This window comes from Neodiprion pinetum, chromosome 3, assembly GCF_021155775.2.
Source record: "Neodiprion pinetum isolate iyNeoPine1 chromosome 3, iyNeoPine1.2, whole genome shotgun sequence".
Classification (NCBI taxonomy): Eukaryota; Metazoa; Arthropoda; class Insecta; order Hymenoptera; family Diprionidae; genus Neodiprion; species Neodiprion pinetum.
In genome coordinates this window covers 26,275,257-26,293,970 of record NC_060234.1, presented here as the reverse complement: position 1 = coordinate 26,293,970, position 18,714 = coordinate 26,275,257, and the positions used below count along the sequence as shown (strand labels likewise).

At 38.9% G+C, this 18,714-nt stretch overlaps 2 protein-coding genes across 6 annotated transcripts in view; one reads left to right on the top strand and one right to left on the bottom strand.

The window, feature by feature from the left end:
- The window catches only part of Fas1 (fasciclin 1), a 224,839-nt gene that overhangs the window by 178,173 nt on the left and 27,952 nt on the right, over positions 1–18,714 (top strand). For 4 of the 5 annotated variants that reach the window (XM_069134650.1, XM_069134649.1, XM_069134648.1 and 1 more), the window contains exons 5-7: positions 2,027–2,123; positions 4,981–5,158; positions 5,907–6,061. In XM_069134650.1, coding sequence (XP_068990751.1) covers positions 2,027–2,123; positions 4,981–5,158; positions 5,907–6,061 — 430 coding nt within the window. Of the gene's footprint in view, positions 1–2,026; positions 2,124–4,980; positions 5,159–5,906; positions 6,068–18,714 lie in introns of all 5 variants that reach the window. The other variant, XM_046618092.2, reaches the window with a different exon arrangement.
- Positions 1–18,714, bottom strand: part of Orc3 (origin recognition complex subunit 3) — a 57,327-nt gene that overhangs the window by 32,453 nt on the left and 6,160 nt on the right. The window lies entirely within an intron of this gene.

Genomic DNA, 18,714 nt, shown 5'->3' with positions numbered 1-18,714 from the left:
GCATCAGGGGAAAACCATACGGGATGGGATGCCTAGGCCAAGGGAGGAAAGAGCGGATTGAGTTATATACGAGTTGACGCTCCACCGGAGAATAGTAACTTTGAATTATTGCCCACCTATATTATACACAGGCGAAGAATCGCCTCGTCTGCATTCGCGAACAATCCGATAATCTTACTAACAAGTAAACTGTGCGACTCCGTTTTTCTTCACTCGCTGCCCTTTTCACTTTACAGATCGTGAAAATTCACGCATCAGCCTTTTGTCAGTTGTTGAAACGGTGAAAGGAGTGGGGGTCAAAATTTCGAAATTTTCAAGATCAGAATTTTAAACCAACGAATGATCAGCGTACCGAAGTTGGGATTTTCGATAAATCACTCGGTAGAATAACTATTTCCCGAAAGTTCGTTTAACGGTACGCTCGATTATCCGCAAAAGTATTTTCAGAACAGTCGGCATTTCGAATGACCGAAGCACAGAATGTGGAGATACAGAAAAATGAAAGTTCCGAAATTAAAAATTGAGAGCGATGATACTTCGAGCAGCCGCATAACCAAAAAAATTAGTTGTCGACAATGAAGTTCAGAAGGAGTAAAATTACGCTGAGCAATATGTAGAAGGGCCAGAAAGCCAAAAGACCGCAATACGGATGTCATAGTTATATAGACTTACGCCGTTTTATCATCTTTCTGTATTTAGGGTCTTTAGACGTTTCTAACTGTCGATAATTTGACTTTCGGGATTTCGTTCCGTCGACTTTTTGGTCTTTCACATTTTTTTACCCCACCCCATTCGCGCAGAGAACATCGTCAATGCATGTACTCAAAATCCAGATATATAGACAGTAGACAAATTAATGAAAGATCAATAAATCTTAATTTGCCAACCCTTTGAGTGGAACATGAGTTTGAATTGTCAAGGTATCGTGCTTACGATGCGAGATAATTAATATCTATCATTATCCATGAGCCACTCGAAGCTTCAACAAACAGCTTTGTAGCAGCATGGTACAAGTACCGCGTGTCAGCGATCATTTACAATGACGTGAAAGAAAATAGATGGCAAGCTAACAAAACGGTAGCGTTATTTAGTACTGCAACTCTTCATCTGAGGTAAAATGATAACACGCAAATAAATCTTGTCGGATTGCATGAAAAAGTAATTTCCATGATGCGTAAAATGTGGTGAAGGTAGTTCAGAGTGTCTACAAAGCCCTCAGAAAATTCCGTTGAAATATCTGTTCAGCCTTATCATCGTAAATAAAACAAACTTTACGTCTCTTACGTCAGCCGTACATAAACGTATGAAAACCTGGCGATAAAATAAATTTTACGCCCTCTTCAGCCGTGGTTTCATATTTTCATACTTAATTTTAATCACTGGTCAAAATTCTTGTTCAACACATTTTTGCGGTAGTAAATTATTGATCGATCTAAAGCCGTGCGATTCGATTTCATCAAAGCTCCGAATGTAGCTAGCCTCAGTTTTTCAAAAGCTCATCAATACATAAGTTTTTCTTTAAGTAACCACCAATATACTTTAAAGGGGGAAAAATAAATTCCTCATTCAATTCAACGTGGCGATAAGGTATCGGTACGATAAAGCAGCAGGAGACGTGATTTTGAACAACCCTCAATATTCCTTAACTACGTGGCGGTAAATTGTTAATTGACCAGTGTTACTCGGCTGAATATTTGTCCGATCGCGTGATGATTAAAACTTGTTTACTACAGTGGTTGAGATCCGTATTACCTGCGCTTATCGATATGATAGACCACCTATGATATGGCAATGGGTTTACAAGCACGGAAATTGTTAATAAAAAAGTAAAGTGTAGAACTACACTCATTCATTTGAAGGGAAAAAATTGGGAGAATAGTTCATCAAGCAACGTCGTTTGTGAAATGAAGATTGAAAGTAGAATAATAGGTTTCGACGTCGTTGCGAGGAACTGATGGAGATTAATTAAATCTATACACTCGTTCATCTTTGGAAATAACACGCCTTCTTTTATTTCACGTTACAGCTATTTCCGCCAACGAGTTCATCTGATGCACAAGGAGGAGGTATTCAAAGCTGCCGGACAATACACCTTCTTCATCCCGGTTGATGAGGGCTTCAAGGTAAGCCGCTTAACGGAATTCAGTCAGTCATTTTCGCCAGCGGGAAATCTTCCAAAGTTCGATACTTTGCCGTAACGCTAATAATCATGCCACGAGAATATCCTTCGGACTTCCCATAGACGGAAGGTCTCCTGCACCTTAACCTCACCTCGTCCAAGTCTCTTCGTAACCCCTTTAACGAAGTTAGATTTTTTTAATTTCCACGGTGTTTCGACAACGTCTTACGTTAGACTCAAAGTCCCGCGCCAATATTTCCTTGGTATTTGTGTGAACGAACTTTAAACCTCGATACAAATTAATCACAAACGATTAGACCGCGAAAGCTTCTTCATTGAATCGGATCCGGGACTTACGGTTTGCACATAGGGCAGGACAGACCTACTTTTTTCAGAGTAAATTATCTCGAAACGATATCGTCGAAGGGCGTAACTACGAGGGAGCGACAACCTGTGTCAAACGAAAACTTTCTTACCCTTAAAATTTCTTCACAATGGGAAATGTTTGTCCAGTGTAATGTTTTTCTTTTTTGTCTTCTTCTTCGCATAATGTGATTTGCTTGTCCTGCTCTTCAAATTCTCATACACGAACGCATTCGTAACTCGTTCCGTAAATGAAAACGTTGCTGAATTCGAGACTCAGGTCTTTTTCTGCGATTTATACATATGCTATTTACATACTAAAACTCACTGCGCAAGCAAGTTTAGCTGCATTCACGCGCGTTAGTTGCCCATGGATGAAGATGAGGAATCCTTACGTGTGTAGTAGAATGCGAGCTCGTTCTTGCTTTTCGTCTTTTATTTGGAACCCTTGTAAAGTCAGGTGACTAGACTCAACGCCGAGGCAACGAACCATGATCGTGGTTCGTTTCACTCTTCTGCGACTCTCTAACACTTCAGACTCGGCTTTCCGCTCATTTTCAATCTCCTATTTCATGAAATTGTTTCTGTCAGACTGAATGCAAACAGACATCACGTTCTGTCTCTGAGAATTGATTATCTGCGTGAAAAAATTTCATGCACGTAAAAATAATTAGGTCATATTCTTTCTTTCTTCGATTAAACGAAAATTGACTAAAATTCGGAAGGTCTGAAACTACAACAATATGACGCCACCCATGCTGAGGTATACGTATACATTACGAAATCAGTGAAATCATACATCATACATCATATACCATACATAGTATTAAAGTTCGAAACCAAATTTTGGATTTTCGGATGTCGGATGTTCAGTAAGTGACGTCACCCAAAATTTTTTTCTCTCCGACGTCTTCGATCTATAGTACCTAATCAGCTAGCCGAATTCCTCAGTCTGGAAACAACCGCGCAGTAGAGCGGACGTTTGAGAATCGCGCTCCGGGTCCGCTTCCTGGTACAACTCGACTTCCAGAACAAGCGCCCCGTAGTTTCTACGCTCCAGATCCGCTATCTGGTGAAACTCGACTTCCGGGACAAGCGCTCGGTAGATTTTGCGCTCAAGGTCCTCTACCTGGAGAAACTGGACTTCAGGGACAAGCGATCCGTGGTTCCTGCGCTCCAGGTCCTTGACCTGGTGAAACTCTACTTCAGGGACAAGCACTCCGTAGTTCTGGCTGTCCAGATCCTCGACCTGGTGACTGTTGACCTTCAGGACTAATTTTCTGTAGTTATGGCTGTCCAGGTCCTCCGCCTGGTGGATCTCGTCTTCCCGGACTCGCGCTCCGTAGTTTCTGCGCTCCAGGTCCTCTACCTGGAGAAACTGGACTTCCAGGACTCGCGCTCCGTAGTTCCTGCGCTCCAGGTCCATTACCTGGTTAATTTCGCCCTCCAGAACCAGCGCTCCGTAGTTCTTGCGCAGTGCAGTGAGCAGTGAGGGCGTGAGGTATCTCATTAATTTCGTATCATCTGGTAAAACACTGACAACGAGTAAGCGAGCGCACGAGCACAAAAACCAGCTGCACTAGGCATCCGACCTAGTTTTTACAGCTAGTTTAATATTAATTTCAAAGTCTTACCGTGCAGTAGGTCTGACAGTGCTCAATTGGAAAAGGGTTGCAGTTTCCTAAAGAAAATAAAACGAGTCTTCGTCTTTTCCTAATATCAGCGTAGCTTTACCGTGACGATAGCGAGTAGGAAGATTCGTTCCTCTCGTCGCGTCATTTGTTCCGTCAACAAAGTTCTCGGAGTTGTACGCGAACCAGAAATATAAGTGGCAAGTCAGTGTATAATTAATATATATTGTCGTTTCAGTCGGGATGATCAAACATTTGTTCGTATAGCTAGAGGGATGAAAGTTCACAAAATGTTTGTTGAGCGGCAGCGTTTCCTTCAGATGTTGGCTACAGTTAAATACGTATATTTGACTCTGATTCGTGCAAGATGCAACGGACTTAGCGAATGAGAAAATTAAACGGCAGGCAAGCTTATTTTCGTCGAATTGTTCATTCGCTTAGGCACAAGGAATACCAAATTGAAATTGCCTTTTTGTCCTCAAATATTTACACACATCTGTTTTTGATCTGCAAAGAGATAAACATTGCGCTCGGTAATATTCCCACTTTGTCACCAAACCAAGTCACGATTTTCTTGTACGACGAGTGGGTCCTTAAATTTTTTCCAAGCTTATACCTTCAGTTCTTTGTTATGTACAAAGGAAAAATGACGGCATCTGGAAGCTTTCCATATATTCTCGGCTTTTCGGCTTTGCTACGATTTTCAGGCTCAGAATATATATTCAGGCATATTTCTTAAGGGCGGGGTTGCAAACGGCTACCGTTTGAAAAAAAAAGTTGCAAAAACTGAGCCTCCCTTAAACTTACTTCTAGGGTCTAAGCTTTATTCTTAGTATCAACTGATAGAAATTGAATTTATTATTTCAGCCGGCTACTCGATCTGGTAAAATCGACCAGAAAGTTATCGACGGTCATGTAATCTCTGGTCACGCGCTCTTCACAGCGCCTACTCCGAACGATAAGGACTACAAGACGCTCGCCTTCACTGACAACATAAAAGTCACCGTCAGTTTCCTCACCGAAAATGACGGCAAGGATACAAGAAGTACGTAATCATAGTTAGACACACTTTTTTAAAAGATGAACAAGACGTGACTGCAAATACTTAATTCCCAACTCCATTCCAAAGTCTCTGAACTCATCGAATTATAATCGGAAGCACCTTTGTGTGGGGCAATATTATGATGTCAACGACTGAAATGCGAAACTCGTTGTAAAGTCAAAGGAATAGATGCGACATAAAATATGATCTGTGTTAGACAGTTTGGAAAACTTTGAAAAGGATTGTAAGCTTGAGTTAAACCAGAATATGTCAAAGCTATTTTTCAAAGATGCTTGTTACTGCAGCTGCAGTTGATTACCCTTTGAAGTAAGATTTTATATATTGTCAAAGTCAGGATCTGCGAGACGTTGTTCTTCAAAGTTGCGGTTGAGGTGAAACCACCTTGCTTTGAGAAATTTATCCAAGTTTCCAAACTTTGCGGACTGAAATTAATGGCGAAAAAAATTTTTGGAAGATCGAAAAGTTAACAGCTCATCCGACGGAAGCGTCTTTTCCACACAATTGTGTTGATCACTTGATGTTTGAAAATTCAGGGAACGGTTCACGTGATTAATATTCAGAGATGGTGAAATTCAAGTGATTTTATCTCATTCCCAAGTTTTTCAAGCGTCGAACGTTTCATTCTATGTCTGCATATTCACGTTTCGTACAGATAATCTCAGGAACTTGAAACAGAGCAACACAAGACCATTACTTATTGTTGGGCAACGCTAATTGGCAAACATTTCAGCCTACATCAAGTCGAACACATTGGTTGGGGACAACACCCATGCAACCGGAGTCGTCCTGGCCGAAATCGTAAAGGCAAATATTCCAGTAAAGAACGGAGTCGTCCACCTGATTCAGCGACCTTTGATGGTCGTCGACACGACGGTTACGCAGTTTCTTCAGGTATGAGACTAATCAATATTTCCTACTAATAGATGCGTTGACTAACTTCAAATTATTCTCTCCGATCGTTTTAATCACAGAGCGCATCTCATCCATCCGAAATCTACCCCATCGTTTATTGGAATCGAACCCTTAGCAGAATGTCCGTCCAACTATATACTCCTCTGATCCGATTTCCTGTCGACACAACTCGCAGAATTCACGATCAACGAATCACAGACTTAAGCTGACCTTTTCGAAACTCCGTAAAATAGCGCAAGTACTCAAAGTTGTGAGAATCTGATCCGAGTTATCTCAACTCGCACCTTTTCCGCATTCCCAAGACCAGCAGCACTCTTGCCGAGCAAGTTTGACGCGCTTTGAGCCTGCAGGGAGAAAGTCCCTCGTAGAAAATGATGGCTCCTTATTGTCAAGAGCGTTTTCCCTGGGCCTGTTTGATACCTATGAAAGCTTTTAGACCCAACTTCGCACGGGTGTTCCTAGAAGTTGTTCGCCGACAGGAGGTAGGGGGCGGATGAGAGCTATGGACCAACGAGTTAGGGTTATATTGGGTTAATGGAGTGCCCTTCTGGCCGGAGCAGCCGAGTCCTTCGAGTCCTCGGAGTCCTGAGAGGAGCCGGAGTTTTCCTGGCCGAACGAATACCGCGGTTCCGAACCTTCTCCAGCCACTTGGACATCTGCGGTGACACTTGGGGTATCTGAGAATTAGTCGCGGTGTCGTCCCTCCGCCGCGACGACTACTTGATTGATATTTTCTTTGCAGGGGACTTTCTTTTATCGGTTTCGGGATAATAAAACACAGGTATACCTCTGTTCCCGTGACAAATCGAATCTATGGAACTGGAAGCATCCAACGTTCCAACGGTTGTTCGCGATAAAGATCACGTATTTACACTGTGAAAAGTGGTTGTGTGAAAATCGAACAAAATTATCCACTCTGGACTACGGTAGAACAATTTTTGTAAACGATTCGAAAATTTGAAATATCAGATACAGCGTTAGACTATTACCAAATTATACGTGTACGACGGGATACTAAAACCGGCAGTAATTGATGCATTTCAAGATTGGAAAAAGTCATTAGATTATAGCATATTCTCAATTGTAGTGAAGTATACGTATTATAGTTTTGTTTTAATATTGTGAACTAATTGTAAGCTCGAGGCAGCAGGTAATAGTAGAGAAATAGTCTCAAGTGGCATACGAAACTCGCGCGATTATAAAATGCAAAATATACTTGGACAACAAACAGAAACGATCGTGAAGTTCGGTTTAATAACGTTGCTCGATATTTTTTCACGAATATTGTTTCAACCGCTAATTTTGTTCGACATGTGCACAAATGAACGTATTGAATCTTTAACGGGTATCCGTACAAACGGGTGCAGCTAGTTGGAAGTTGTACGTGCAATAATGATTTTAATCATCCGGGGCTTGGCTCAGGTACGTTTTACTACTTCGTCCCGGGCAGGATTTCTGTAGTGAAAACTAGTGCGCGAGAAAGAGCTGGAGGGACGTGGTTAGTGGCTCTAGTAGTATAATGCCTCTCATTAACCTCATTCATCGTAACTTGATTTTCTTCTACGCGTAACTGAGCCGTAAACCTGATTTTATGCACTCTTCGAGTTTCCGGCTTGCAACCTACTCGAACACAGAAGTTTTAACTCATGGCATTAGTTTTATCATACTTCACTTTCAGCACCGCTAGTGCTCCGGGTAATCCTTCAACATCTTCGACTACTCGGAGACATAATTGCTAGGTGATGCAATATTCGCATTTCCATTCTTCGTCGTTTAAATTTGCAACATCCAAGTCAAAAATCATTGCGTAGAAACGTAGATATCGATCGAAATTAGTTGACGTAATTCTGGGATACTCTTTAGCTATATCTCACAGCAAATTAGTTGTTTTTGCCAAAATAAAATTTTAAATATGAAGAAATAATTCGTAACGTAACAAAATACCGTAAAACAGATCATTCTACTCAGAAAAACATAATTTGCTGAATTTTCAATATTTTGAGCTGAAAATTGACTAATTCTCAAGACACAGATATTTAGGAAAAAGAAAAAATACGGAGATACTGCGCGATGAAAAAAACCTATTTATTTGAGTGAGTGATTCTGAATTTTTAGTAAGTGAATGAGTGAACAATTTTTACGATATTTCATTATTTATCTTGGATCGAATGAGATTATATCGGATGTTTTTCATACGGAAATTACGGTCAACATACCGTGGGGTTCTTTTCACCCCGGAGCGCGGTGCAAGGCTCAAAATAATTTTATTGTTCACGTTTTTGAATGGTTGTACGATTCAGTGTTGACGTAATACAAAAATTCGGAAATCATACGACTGCCCGCAGAATCATAAAAACGAAAATCCTGGGTATACGAAGTGTCGTCATGGAACTGAAGGAAGAGATCCGAGGAGGAATTGTACGTGAAAACTACACCATCAACTTTCAGTGTTGTGCGTTTAAAAAGCTGCTCGCGCATTTGGCAGACTCGTTTCGCCGTGGCTTGGAAGTATTTAAATTTTAAAAGTTTCACCACCATCGCCGGCGGCTTTTCTGCCTCGAGTACCGAACGCCGCTCAAAGGATGAATTCAGTTTTGAAACAATTCAAACAATCTCCTCTCGGAGCTCCTCCCCGCTGTTTCACTCCGTGTCAATTTTTGTTCTCGCTTTTTCTTCCTCACTCCTTTTATTGTTCCGTCTCGCTGATTCTCTCACAGCTTTTTACCTCCATCCCATCTCTATCACCGATCTTCCTCTTGCTCTTTAGCCTGGTTTGATACCAGTCATGCTTTTAGTAACAAAAACGCGCGTGCAGGAAGGCTGGAACAATCTTTTACTCGATTGGGAAAATCGATATCAGACGTTAATATCCGTAGGGAACTTGAGAGAAAAGTTATCTGCATCCATTGTAACAAACAAATCTTTTTATTACGTTGAGTTTCGTTCGTTTTATACCTACGCAAACCCTGATGTATACTTACTTATAATTTTGAGTATTCTTTAGATCGAGTTTTGAAGAGGTCAAACTTTTTACTGCGATTCTTCGACAAAGATCTCTGACTTTACCCAAAACTTTTACAAATATATCAATTCCCCGATGAGAACACGAACAATCAAATTCAACGCTGACTCGTCCTTTGCGTTTTATTCAATGTTACCAAACCCGTATTGTGCTGACGTGAAAAATCCCATTTCATTATTCCGCATTTCATGTGCCTACGTATATGTATGTATATATTTTATACCCGACTGGAACGAACGTGAAATCGGGCGATAACAACTCACATCTTAATTGATACGTAAAAATTGTTTACATTAATTTTCAAAACGTTACTCTTCGTGTACCTTATTATACAATCTACATAAGATCTTCGGCACTTGTCGCCTTTTGTGTGCACCACTCCTCAACGACGTTTGTCGATCAAGTAATCAATTCTGCAGAAATACAAGCGCCTTCCGTACAATAAAATTACCGGCAGCAAATCGTTCGTCAACTATTACAACTGTTTAATATACTTGGCACGCAATTTAACGGCCGCCTTTACAACGAGAGAGACGGGAGTGTTAATACGATTGATTGGTTACTTAGTCGCCAAAGTGTCGTGCCTCACGTGTCCACTTGTCTGTGTTTTGTGAATTTGTGAAAGCTGATATTCCGCATATAATCGCAGTGAACAGAACTGATAAAGCATGAGTGATGATTAACCAGAATTTTGCATCGGCGCCGGTTCTCTTCACTGTGAATTTGACTAATTCGTTGATTTCAGGTCCCTTTCTCATTTAACAGGTGATAATAAATGAACAGCAAAAATGGAAGACAGCATTTTTGTGTAGGAGAGCACAGTTAATTGTGTTCTGCCGTCAATGCACCGCCTCTTGTGTATATCACTGCAGATCTCTGTCTCTCTGTCTCTCTGTCTATATCTGTTCGCCTACGTAACTACATGTCTATAAACTCCATCAGCCTACACCTATCTGCAATACGTATACACACCTTTTCAACCTCTTACATACATACATATATATATATATTATATGCATATATGTATACCTACGTAACACACCTTTTCGTTGAATTTCAACTTATTTACCGAGCTCTCTTCGCCACGTGCTTCACCCACTAAATTTACAACACCTTTCACGGAATTCCACTTGTCAGTGTATAACCAATGTAGAGATATATATTATATTCACCCACCTACATACGTGATTTTTTACAACCGCGTGGAATTTAAAAAACAATAGCGTAAGATTTCGAGTTTACTTTCTGATGAACGCAACGATCCAATACCCTTGTCGCTTTACACGCCAAAGCTCTGTTCTTAATTTCACGCGGTTGAAAAATTTAACACCTTGTAGAAGACGATTCTTCATACGTCAATTTACTCATTCAAATTAAACACAAATTTAAGTAGGCTATCGAATCTCGTAGTTACTTGATAATGAAAAAGTTTTATTCTTCCACATCTTTATCACGCATACAATACACATATACCTACGTATAATTACCTTGTTTGTCGGCAATTTTACCCCAGATCAAGTAGTTTGCTTATAATCAACTCATCGAAACCCCGAACGCAATCCATTTGTAATTAGTTGTGATCTCGTGTACATCGATTTTACATAACGAGAGTGCTTTGTTGCGTATTGAAAATGCGCTGCCCTAATTTCTAATGTCTAAATTACGGTTCAAAATTACTAATTGTCCACCTGTTTTGAACCTTGATCCGTGAATTTCGGAAATTTCGAAGCTTGAAAATAATAGAAGCGCTGAGAGCCCTGCAGCGCCCCTTTACTTTTACCGTACTCCATCTTGTCTGGAAGCCAGTTGTATTTTGTAACCATTTATATATACCCACCAGAATCCGAGCGGAGATAGTGAGAAAAGTTTGCTAATGCCGCCAGGGTATTAGCGTCGCGGAATTGAAGCGAAATTAATTAGAAATTATAGCGGGTATCTCAGCCTCAACAGAATAGGAAGATTAGGAAGCATAGCCTACCTAATTCCAAATTCTTTCTCAAATTTTTTGCATATCTTGAACGAAACCTCGCGCGTTGGTATGAAAATTAGCGCAATCAGTGCCTCGTAATGAACTATCGCAAGAGTGATTGGTTACTGTGACGATCAATCAAATTTTAAATAACGAAAAAAACCCACTCACCACGTTCTACTGAAACTCACCGCAATTTGGAAACAAAAAAATAATTCCGCTAATTTTGATTGACTGTAAAATGTCGATTTTTGTACAAACTTTCATGCCGCGGGTAAAATATTTGGTGAAATATTTTTACTGCGTTTAATATACGACGTACGCGTGTCGCGTGAAAATTTTGGCAATAGAATTCTACGAACTGCGTTGCATACGCGTCGGGTACAAGCACCGCGTATTCACGATTGACCATGCACAAATTTGCAAGTCACTTGTGATCACATAATCGATGTACACGTGTTTATAAATATTCATTATTCGAAAGTACCGAACAATCAGGCACAATGAACCTCCTCGCTGCTCCTGCAGGCTTATAATTAAAACAAATACCGGAATAACCACACCGTAATTTTGATTCGCAAGGTGCGGCGTGGTTGTCATACTTGCGCGCAGTGTTTGCCCGTTCGTTGACTCGTACTACTGCAGAATCGCTCCCTGCAGTGCTTCTACGGATTCATTCATACGTTATGTAGTACGCGCGAACGGTATATTCCGGTATTTTATCAATCGTGAGTTAACTCGTTTTGTTAACAAAGAAATTATTCCACATTTATAAAGCAATTAATTACTTTTTATCCCTCACCCTGCACACCGAGGTCAAAATGACCCCGCGGCATGTTCGCCGTAATTTCCTTATGAAAAAGATCCAAAATAATTCGATTTGATCCAAGATAAATAATTCAATATCGTGAAAATCGTGGATCCATTTTTTCGCCAAAAATTCAACTCTATTCACTTGAATAAATAAATAAACCTTTTTTCATCGCGCGGTATGTCTATATTTTTTTTCTTCAATATCCGTGGCTTGAAAGTTACTCGTTCGATTTTTATCTCAAAATATTGTAAATTCCGATTTTTGTTTTCCATTCCTTTTAATACTCAACATATTATTTTGCTAATATTAACCAATTTGCCTTGGGGTGTGCAGCGTGAGGGTTAAATGAGCGACGTTACGATTTAACTTTGACAAAAACCGTAGAAGTGGAAATGCACCGTCACGTTGTAATTATTTTCTGAAAAATTGAATCCTTTAGATGAACAAAAAAAAAAAATAATATTTAAAGTTTCAATTAGCCATCGGCTCGCAGCTACGGTGGACAGATATTACAGGTCTATTCGTGATTCGATTTCAGCTACCACGATCTCTTATTTTTCGGTAAAGAGGTGTCTGTGTGATGACGAGCACATCTCGATTGTAAATTATTTGATGAATTTTATTATTAAATCAGTCACGCGATCGACAACGTCATCGATCGGCAGAATTAAATCAGTTTTGAAAATCCTGAATTTACATTTCTGTTCCCGGTACTTTATCTCTGAATTTAAAACATCCAAAGCAAACATTTTTCCAGTAAACAACTACGACGTGAGTGCGGATAATCATTTTCTCTCCATTTCTGAAAATTTACTCATTCCAACCCCATAAAAACGGAACGTGACGCTCCCTTGTTTGAACAGAGATTACATATCAATTTTACGCGTAATGTAGTTCGATCTTACACTTTTCCCCGTATTGATTTTTGAACCTCTGTATATAATAGCGTATATATTTAACCCTGTACACGTCATTTATTACTGTACAACACCCTCGAAATGCGTGGGAATAATTTAATTTCGAGGAACAAATAATAATACAATTATACCCTATCTCTTTTTCTGTTCGCTTCTTATATTATGGACAACCCTGGTTTCTGGTTTCTCTGTGCAGTCTTTCAAGGTAATTTTGCAGCAGCCTTTTTCTATACATTTCGATCACTTCTTTTATCATACTATCAGCATTTTCTTCTGTTTTTTTTTTCCTTCGTTCTTTCGTCTTCATGTCTCATATCAACCGATGTCATAGCACCGTATTTTTTAATCTATTTTCATTTTTCTTATTCTTCAATTTTTCAACTCTTAATCTTTGTCTCGACTCATATAATACAGTTTTACGAGCTGTCGCTATTTATCTATCTCGTACATGTATACATGTTTTATGGATGTGATTAGCACTGCTTGCGTCGCAAGTGTTGTTTGCCTCTTACAAATCACCGTTTGTGAAATGGTGAGAATTTTTTTTTCAAGTTACCTTCCGACGTGTTCATCGGTATAAATGACTTACAATTAAACGTTCAACGCGTCGTCTTGCTTTGAGATTATTTAAAAAAGAATATAAAAAAATCCTCAAGAGACGCATCGCCATTCCGTTCTTTCGAAATTAAGAATATCAAAGCTTACGAAAATGCAATGTTTACCTATCCCCCCCCCCACCACCGTCATTCGGAATAGATGGCCAACGTTCCGTTTCAATTGCACAATATTCAGGCAAATTCCATCAATTATTAGCAAAACTTTGGATGTTGTAAAAAAAAAAAAAAATAATAAAAAACAAGGTGAAACGAAACGAATAATTTATACCCCTTCAATCTCTGGCTTAAGACACACTTAACCACACTCCTTAAGTTTGGAATTGTTACACGAGTCTAAAAAATGCAGGTATGGTGAATTCGTTTGAAAAAATATATTACAATTTCCATTGACAATAGTTGGTGGAATTTCCGATGTGAAAATTCACGGACTGCACATAGAGACGAACTTTTCGTAAGCAAACGTGGATTGTTTTTCTTTAAAAAATTATATTATCTATATAGCATAAGAACGCCGTGAATGGGAATGATAATTTGTAAGCATTTGAAGTGCATGCCAGTTGTAGTTCTTGTGAATTTGAGTGCACTGACTGAATTTGATACAGTTTATTAATATGGCATGAGTGTTACTCGTTGCACGAAAGACTGTTAGTGCGATGATTCTCTCTTATATTCTTCGTCTAGACCAGTATTTGATGTAAAAAGTCTGCCAGCACCCACTGAAACTTTCAATAAAGAGCATCAGGCAAAAACCTACGTCGATTATAGCCTGGCGATTTCTTCTTGGCGAGTGAAAATATTTTCGCATATTTTGTAAAACGATACTCGTAGAAGGTACACTGAGAAAATTTCGTTTTTTATAGTTGATAGAAAATAATTCCAGTAAAATGGATATCGGTACCACAACGTTTTGACCATTGTTGAAATTTTGAGAAAATGTGGTACAAGCAACTGTTTAATGTGATTAGAGCTTTCAATACTACATTTTCTAGTTGCTGCGGCATTAAACTTGCTTCTCTAGTCAACTACACTCGATTAGTTAAATGAACCCTTAAAGTTAATTTATTGTTTCACCCATATCAAATTATCACAATGGTTTCAAGAAAAATTAGTGACTGTAATCGGAAAGAACAGTTACGAGATTTGCTGATCAGAAGTAGAAAACACATTTTCATTTTGTGCTTGCTGAAGAATATTCTTCGGTTATGGTTAAAAATGAAAATAAATCAATGACTGTAAGAATAACAACAAGAAGAAATTTCTCTTGGTATGATTAGTGATTTATCTGCAAATTCAGCTGATTTAGATCGCTGCGAATCTGACTCGTTTCGTCCTTGTGTAATAATGGCAATTTTCTAATGCGAGAAGCCCCGAGGTCCAGCTTCGCGAAGTATAGACGTGTTTTGCGTTCACGCTGCTAACAAACTTGCGTAAACTAATTTAACCTAGTATTCTAAAAACAAACCCCGGAAGCAAACACAGCCTGGCAGGCGGGAGTGGCCAAAGTCGATACAAACAACCCCCGAGGCTTCGTGACCTCCGGAATCCCGCTAATATTGTTCCCGGTGAAATTTTTCACGCCTTGAAAAAGTCTCCGGTGAGACTGATAGCTTCTTTTCCGAGATTACGATACACCGAGTTTCGCGTTAACCGGAAATTCGAGCTCTGGAGCAATAAAGTTCGCTCATCGCCCTGCATCGGTTGGGTATTAAACGAATTTCATTTGCCGAGTAATTTGTGCGGGCGGTATACGATCACCTTTTGCTGGAAACCTGTGAAAATAGTGTAAATTCCACTGGGAAAAACGCGGAATTCGAGTCGTTTTCGGTGGGTCGACAAGGCGAGCTGACATTTATACTGGAGTTTGACCGCCTTTGTCCGGGAGAAAAAACATCTCTTTGAAACCGACACGTGCCTCTGCCTACCTGCCGTTGCTACGTAATTCTCCCCCGCAGCTTGGGGCTATGCAAAGTAATTTTAAAATAAGCTTCTTGAAAAAATAGGAGGAAATTTCAACGGACGTTGAAACATAGCGTCGTCTTGATGGGTTCGTTTTTATCAAATGTTTGTGGAATTTTTTATTGTGAGATTATGCGAGGTGTAGGAAAAAATAACGAATGTGTTTTTTTTTCAGCTTTTTTAAATTTGTCTTATGTTATTAGTCGTGAAAGAATACTAAATTCAAATTTCTCGGTTGCATAATCAAAACCGATTCTTGCAGTTTATATTGTCTGTCAAAAAAATTAGTTATATTGAATGCAAAGCTGCCAGAACTCGGTTCTTCGAATTTGAATCATTGCTGCTATGGAACTTGCGTAATCCGTTAAGCTGAAACGACAATTGTGCTTGTATTTTCTGACTGCTTAAGCTTAACGTCGATAATTAATAACCGTAACTACTGTTTAGTTCGGGAAACACAAGGGGCGCAGATTATCTACTAAGGGTTAAAACTTGTCGAACGTTGAAGAGGAGCGACATATTTTGGAACGTCGAAGATTAATTGAGAAAAGACAAGTACGGCCGAGCTACGATTGCTTAATAAAAATAAAAAATAAATTTCTTAATCGCAAAAAAAAAAGGATCCTAGGTGTACGCCACCGATGTCTTACATTCCGTGAAACGTAAAGTCTTATGTGAAGCGAACATAATGAAAATTATTCCAGTTGCAAGTTCGAATTTGAATTTAGGTTTAGCCGGTTGAAATTAACAGATCACCTGATTTTCGCCGCTTTTCCTGAGTAACCGGCAAACTATTTTGGTCGGCTAATTGTTGTAGCCAGCCAACTTTCAGCTAATTTATCCCGGTTAACTATCTTGACCGGCTAAGCCGGCTAAATCGCACAGCGCCGGTAAAAACCACTCCTAAAGTTTACTCAAAAAACCGATTTTTCATGATTCCTCTATAACAACGTAAAATTTTTTTCACTAAACTCATCGGACATTATTCGTTATCAACAAACGATAATACTGTTTTTACGCTCAGGGATCCCAGTTTCGTTCCTTATTTTCTTTCACCATGTAAATTTTAGGCGTGATTCTTAGTCCTAAAACGACCGAATTGACGGTTTAAAAAAAAAAAATACGTGTCTGATGGTTTTTTTTTGACGTACTGCTCCAGCATATCACGGAACGAGGAAAATCGGCAAGGTATATACCTCGGGTACCTTTCTTGTCAGTTTGGCTTACCGATCACCAAAAATCGCCAGCGGTTCTACTGCCCCAACTTTTTCCCTGTCCACTTCCGTAATTTGTCAAAGTTCGCACGCAGTGCAGCCGTTGCACCGGTCAGTTGAACGGGATATCCGGATTTGCGTAACGGAAGACAAGAACTCTGGAGTTGCAGAGCATGTCTCGCGGCAGTTGGTCGGTGATTAATTAACCATCACGGATCGCAGTGTAAATTGCCATTATTATCGTGACTTGGACCGAGTAAACATGCACGATGGACGATTGGTCGTGTGAGTATGCCGCATGCTTTATCAAATTGCACCCAGACACTATAACTCAACAATGGAAAATTAATATTTTTCACCCCCATAATAACGGCGTCGATGCGTTGCTTACCTCCGACCATAAATCGTACGGTTCATCCACCCAACGTTCATCATCGACGGTGTTGCAACGCGTTAATCGCCTGCAGTCAGGCAAACATTTCAGTTTCAACGCGATCTACACTCGATTCGATAAACAACCATTTTTGCACTCTCGCCTCACAAGTTGCCACGAATTTCTACAATTCCCAAAAAGTCCTATTAACCGCACTTTTACAGTTCTTCAAACTCCAGATGGTCGTTCGAAAATCGATACATGTATCGATCGGAGTTTGAACGTGGAAATAACGGTATATTTCACTACGTCGAATCGTAATAACTTGATTATTTCCAGGAATAGGTTGGTTTTGAATGTGTATTTTTTTTTTTTTTTTTTCATCGTCATCCCATTTTTTCTCATGTGTTAAGAATGTCTTAGAGTAGACACGCCCAGGTGATAATTTGACAACTGTCGATATTAAATTTCGTACAGTGCAAAATGTCGTGAAATATAAAAAGTAATAACGCAATAAGTTCCATACGCCTGGAATGGATTTAGAAATAATCGTCAGTGAAAAACTGATAAAGAAATTATTCTAAACAGGTGATCGGTTAAATTTTTATTTTCTTACCATGTGTCTGTCTGAAGGATGAAAATAATGGCTTACCAATTAATTATAATGCAATTGTTTTTGAATACTGTGCATTTAATTTTGAAGAGTGATGAAACAAAAATAAGGTGAATTTCAATTTTCAAAACCCGTCATATTCGAGTAGAACTTCATTGTTGGAAGGAGTTACCAACAACTGTGATTTGAATAACTCTTTGATTGTCATATATATATATATATATATATATATATATATATATATATATATATATATATATATATATATATATATATATCAATTATAGTATATATTAAATATATTTATGTGTGTAATATTTCTATCAATTTAATGATATTATATTATATTATTATTCTGTGGTGCTTTGCATGTCTCTATTGGATTCTGCATGTCGTTTAGGGCATCGTAAGTACTTATGGAACTCACCAAAACTCACGAAACTTCTCTCACGAACGGCAAACCTCTTTAACTTAACAACATTATAAACGCCCTTGTATAAATGCGGATTATGATCATTGCGAAATTATCGTGAAATCAAATTTAGACGAAACCAGCAGTGCTTAATCAAATTGCGGATTAAACGCGTTGTAAAACGCGGTGTATCAGTACAAAATTTACTGCTCAATAAGCAATGCTTAGGCACTTCACAGTGTTTTTCTGAAAATGAACCGTCAAAAATTGAAAGACGAATAATGAGTATAAGAGAATAATGATTGGTTAGAATTGCGTTGCACGCGTAATTACATTATAACTTGACAATTCAGTCAGGTTTTACTGATAAACCGGTGATATAATATCTTTTTGTAAATAATCTAATCATAGTTGTAATATTTTTACTTAAATTTCATATCTCGACTCGGCACCGTAAGAAAAAATCGAATCATCAATTCTGCACAACGATCTGAACGCAACTTAGCAACTTGAATTTACTTCAAATTTTTTCCCTACTATAACACAATTTAATCGAAAATATAGTAATCGTATCGACCATACATAAATTATTTTAATTATTTTCGATACCCAGAAATCGTTGTGTAGTTAATGTTTTTTATTACCTTCATCTTTTTCGTAGTCATAGATATGATACAGATAATCAATATTCTTTTACATAATAATACACGTTACGTTTT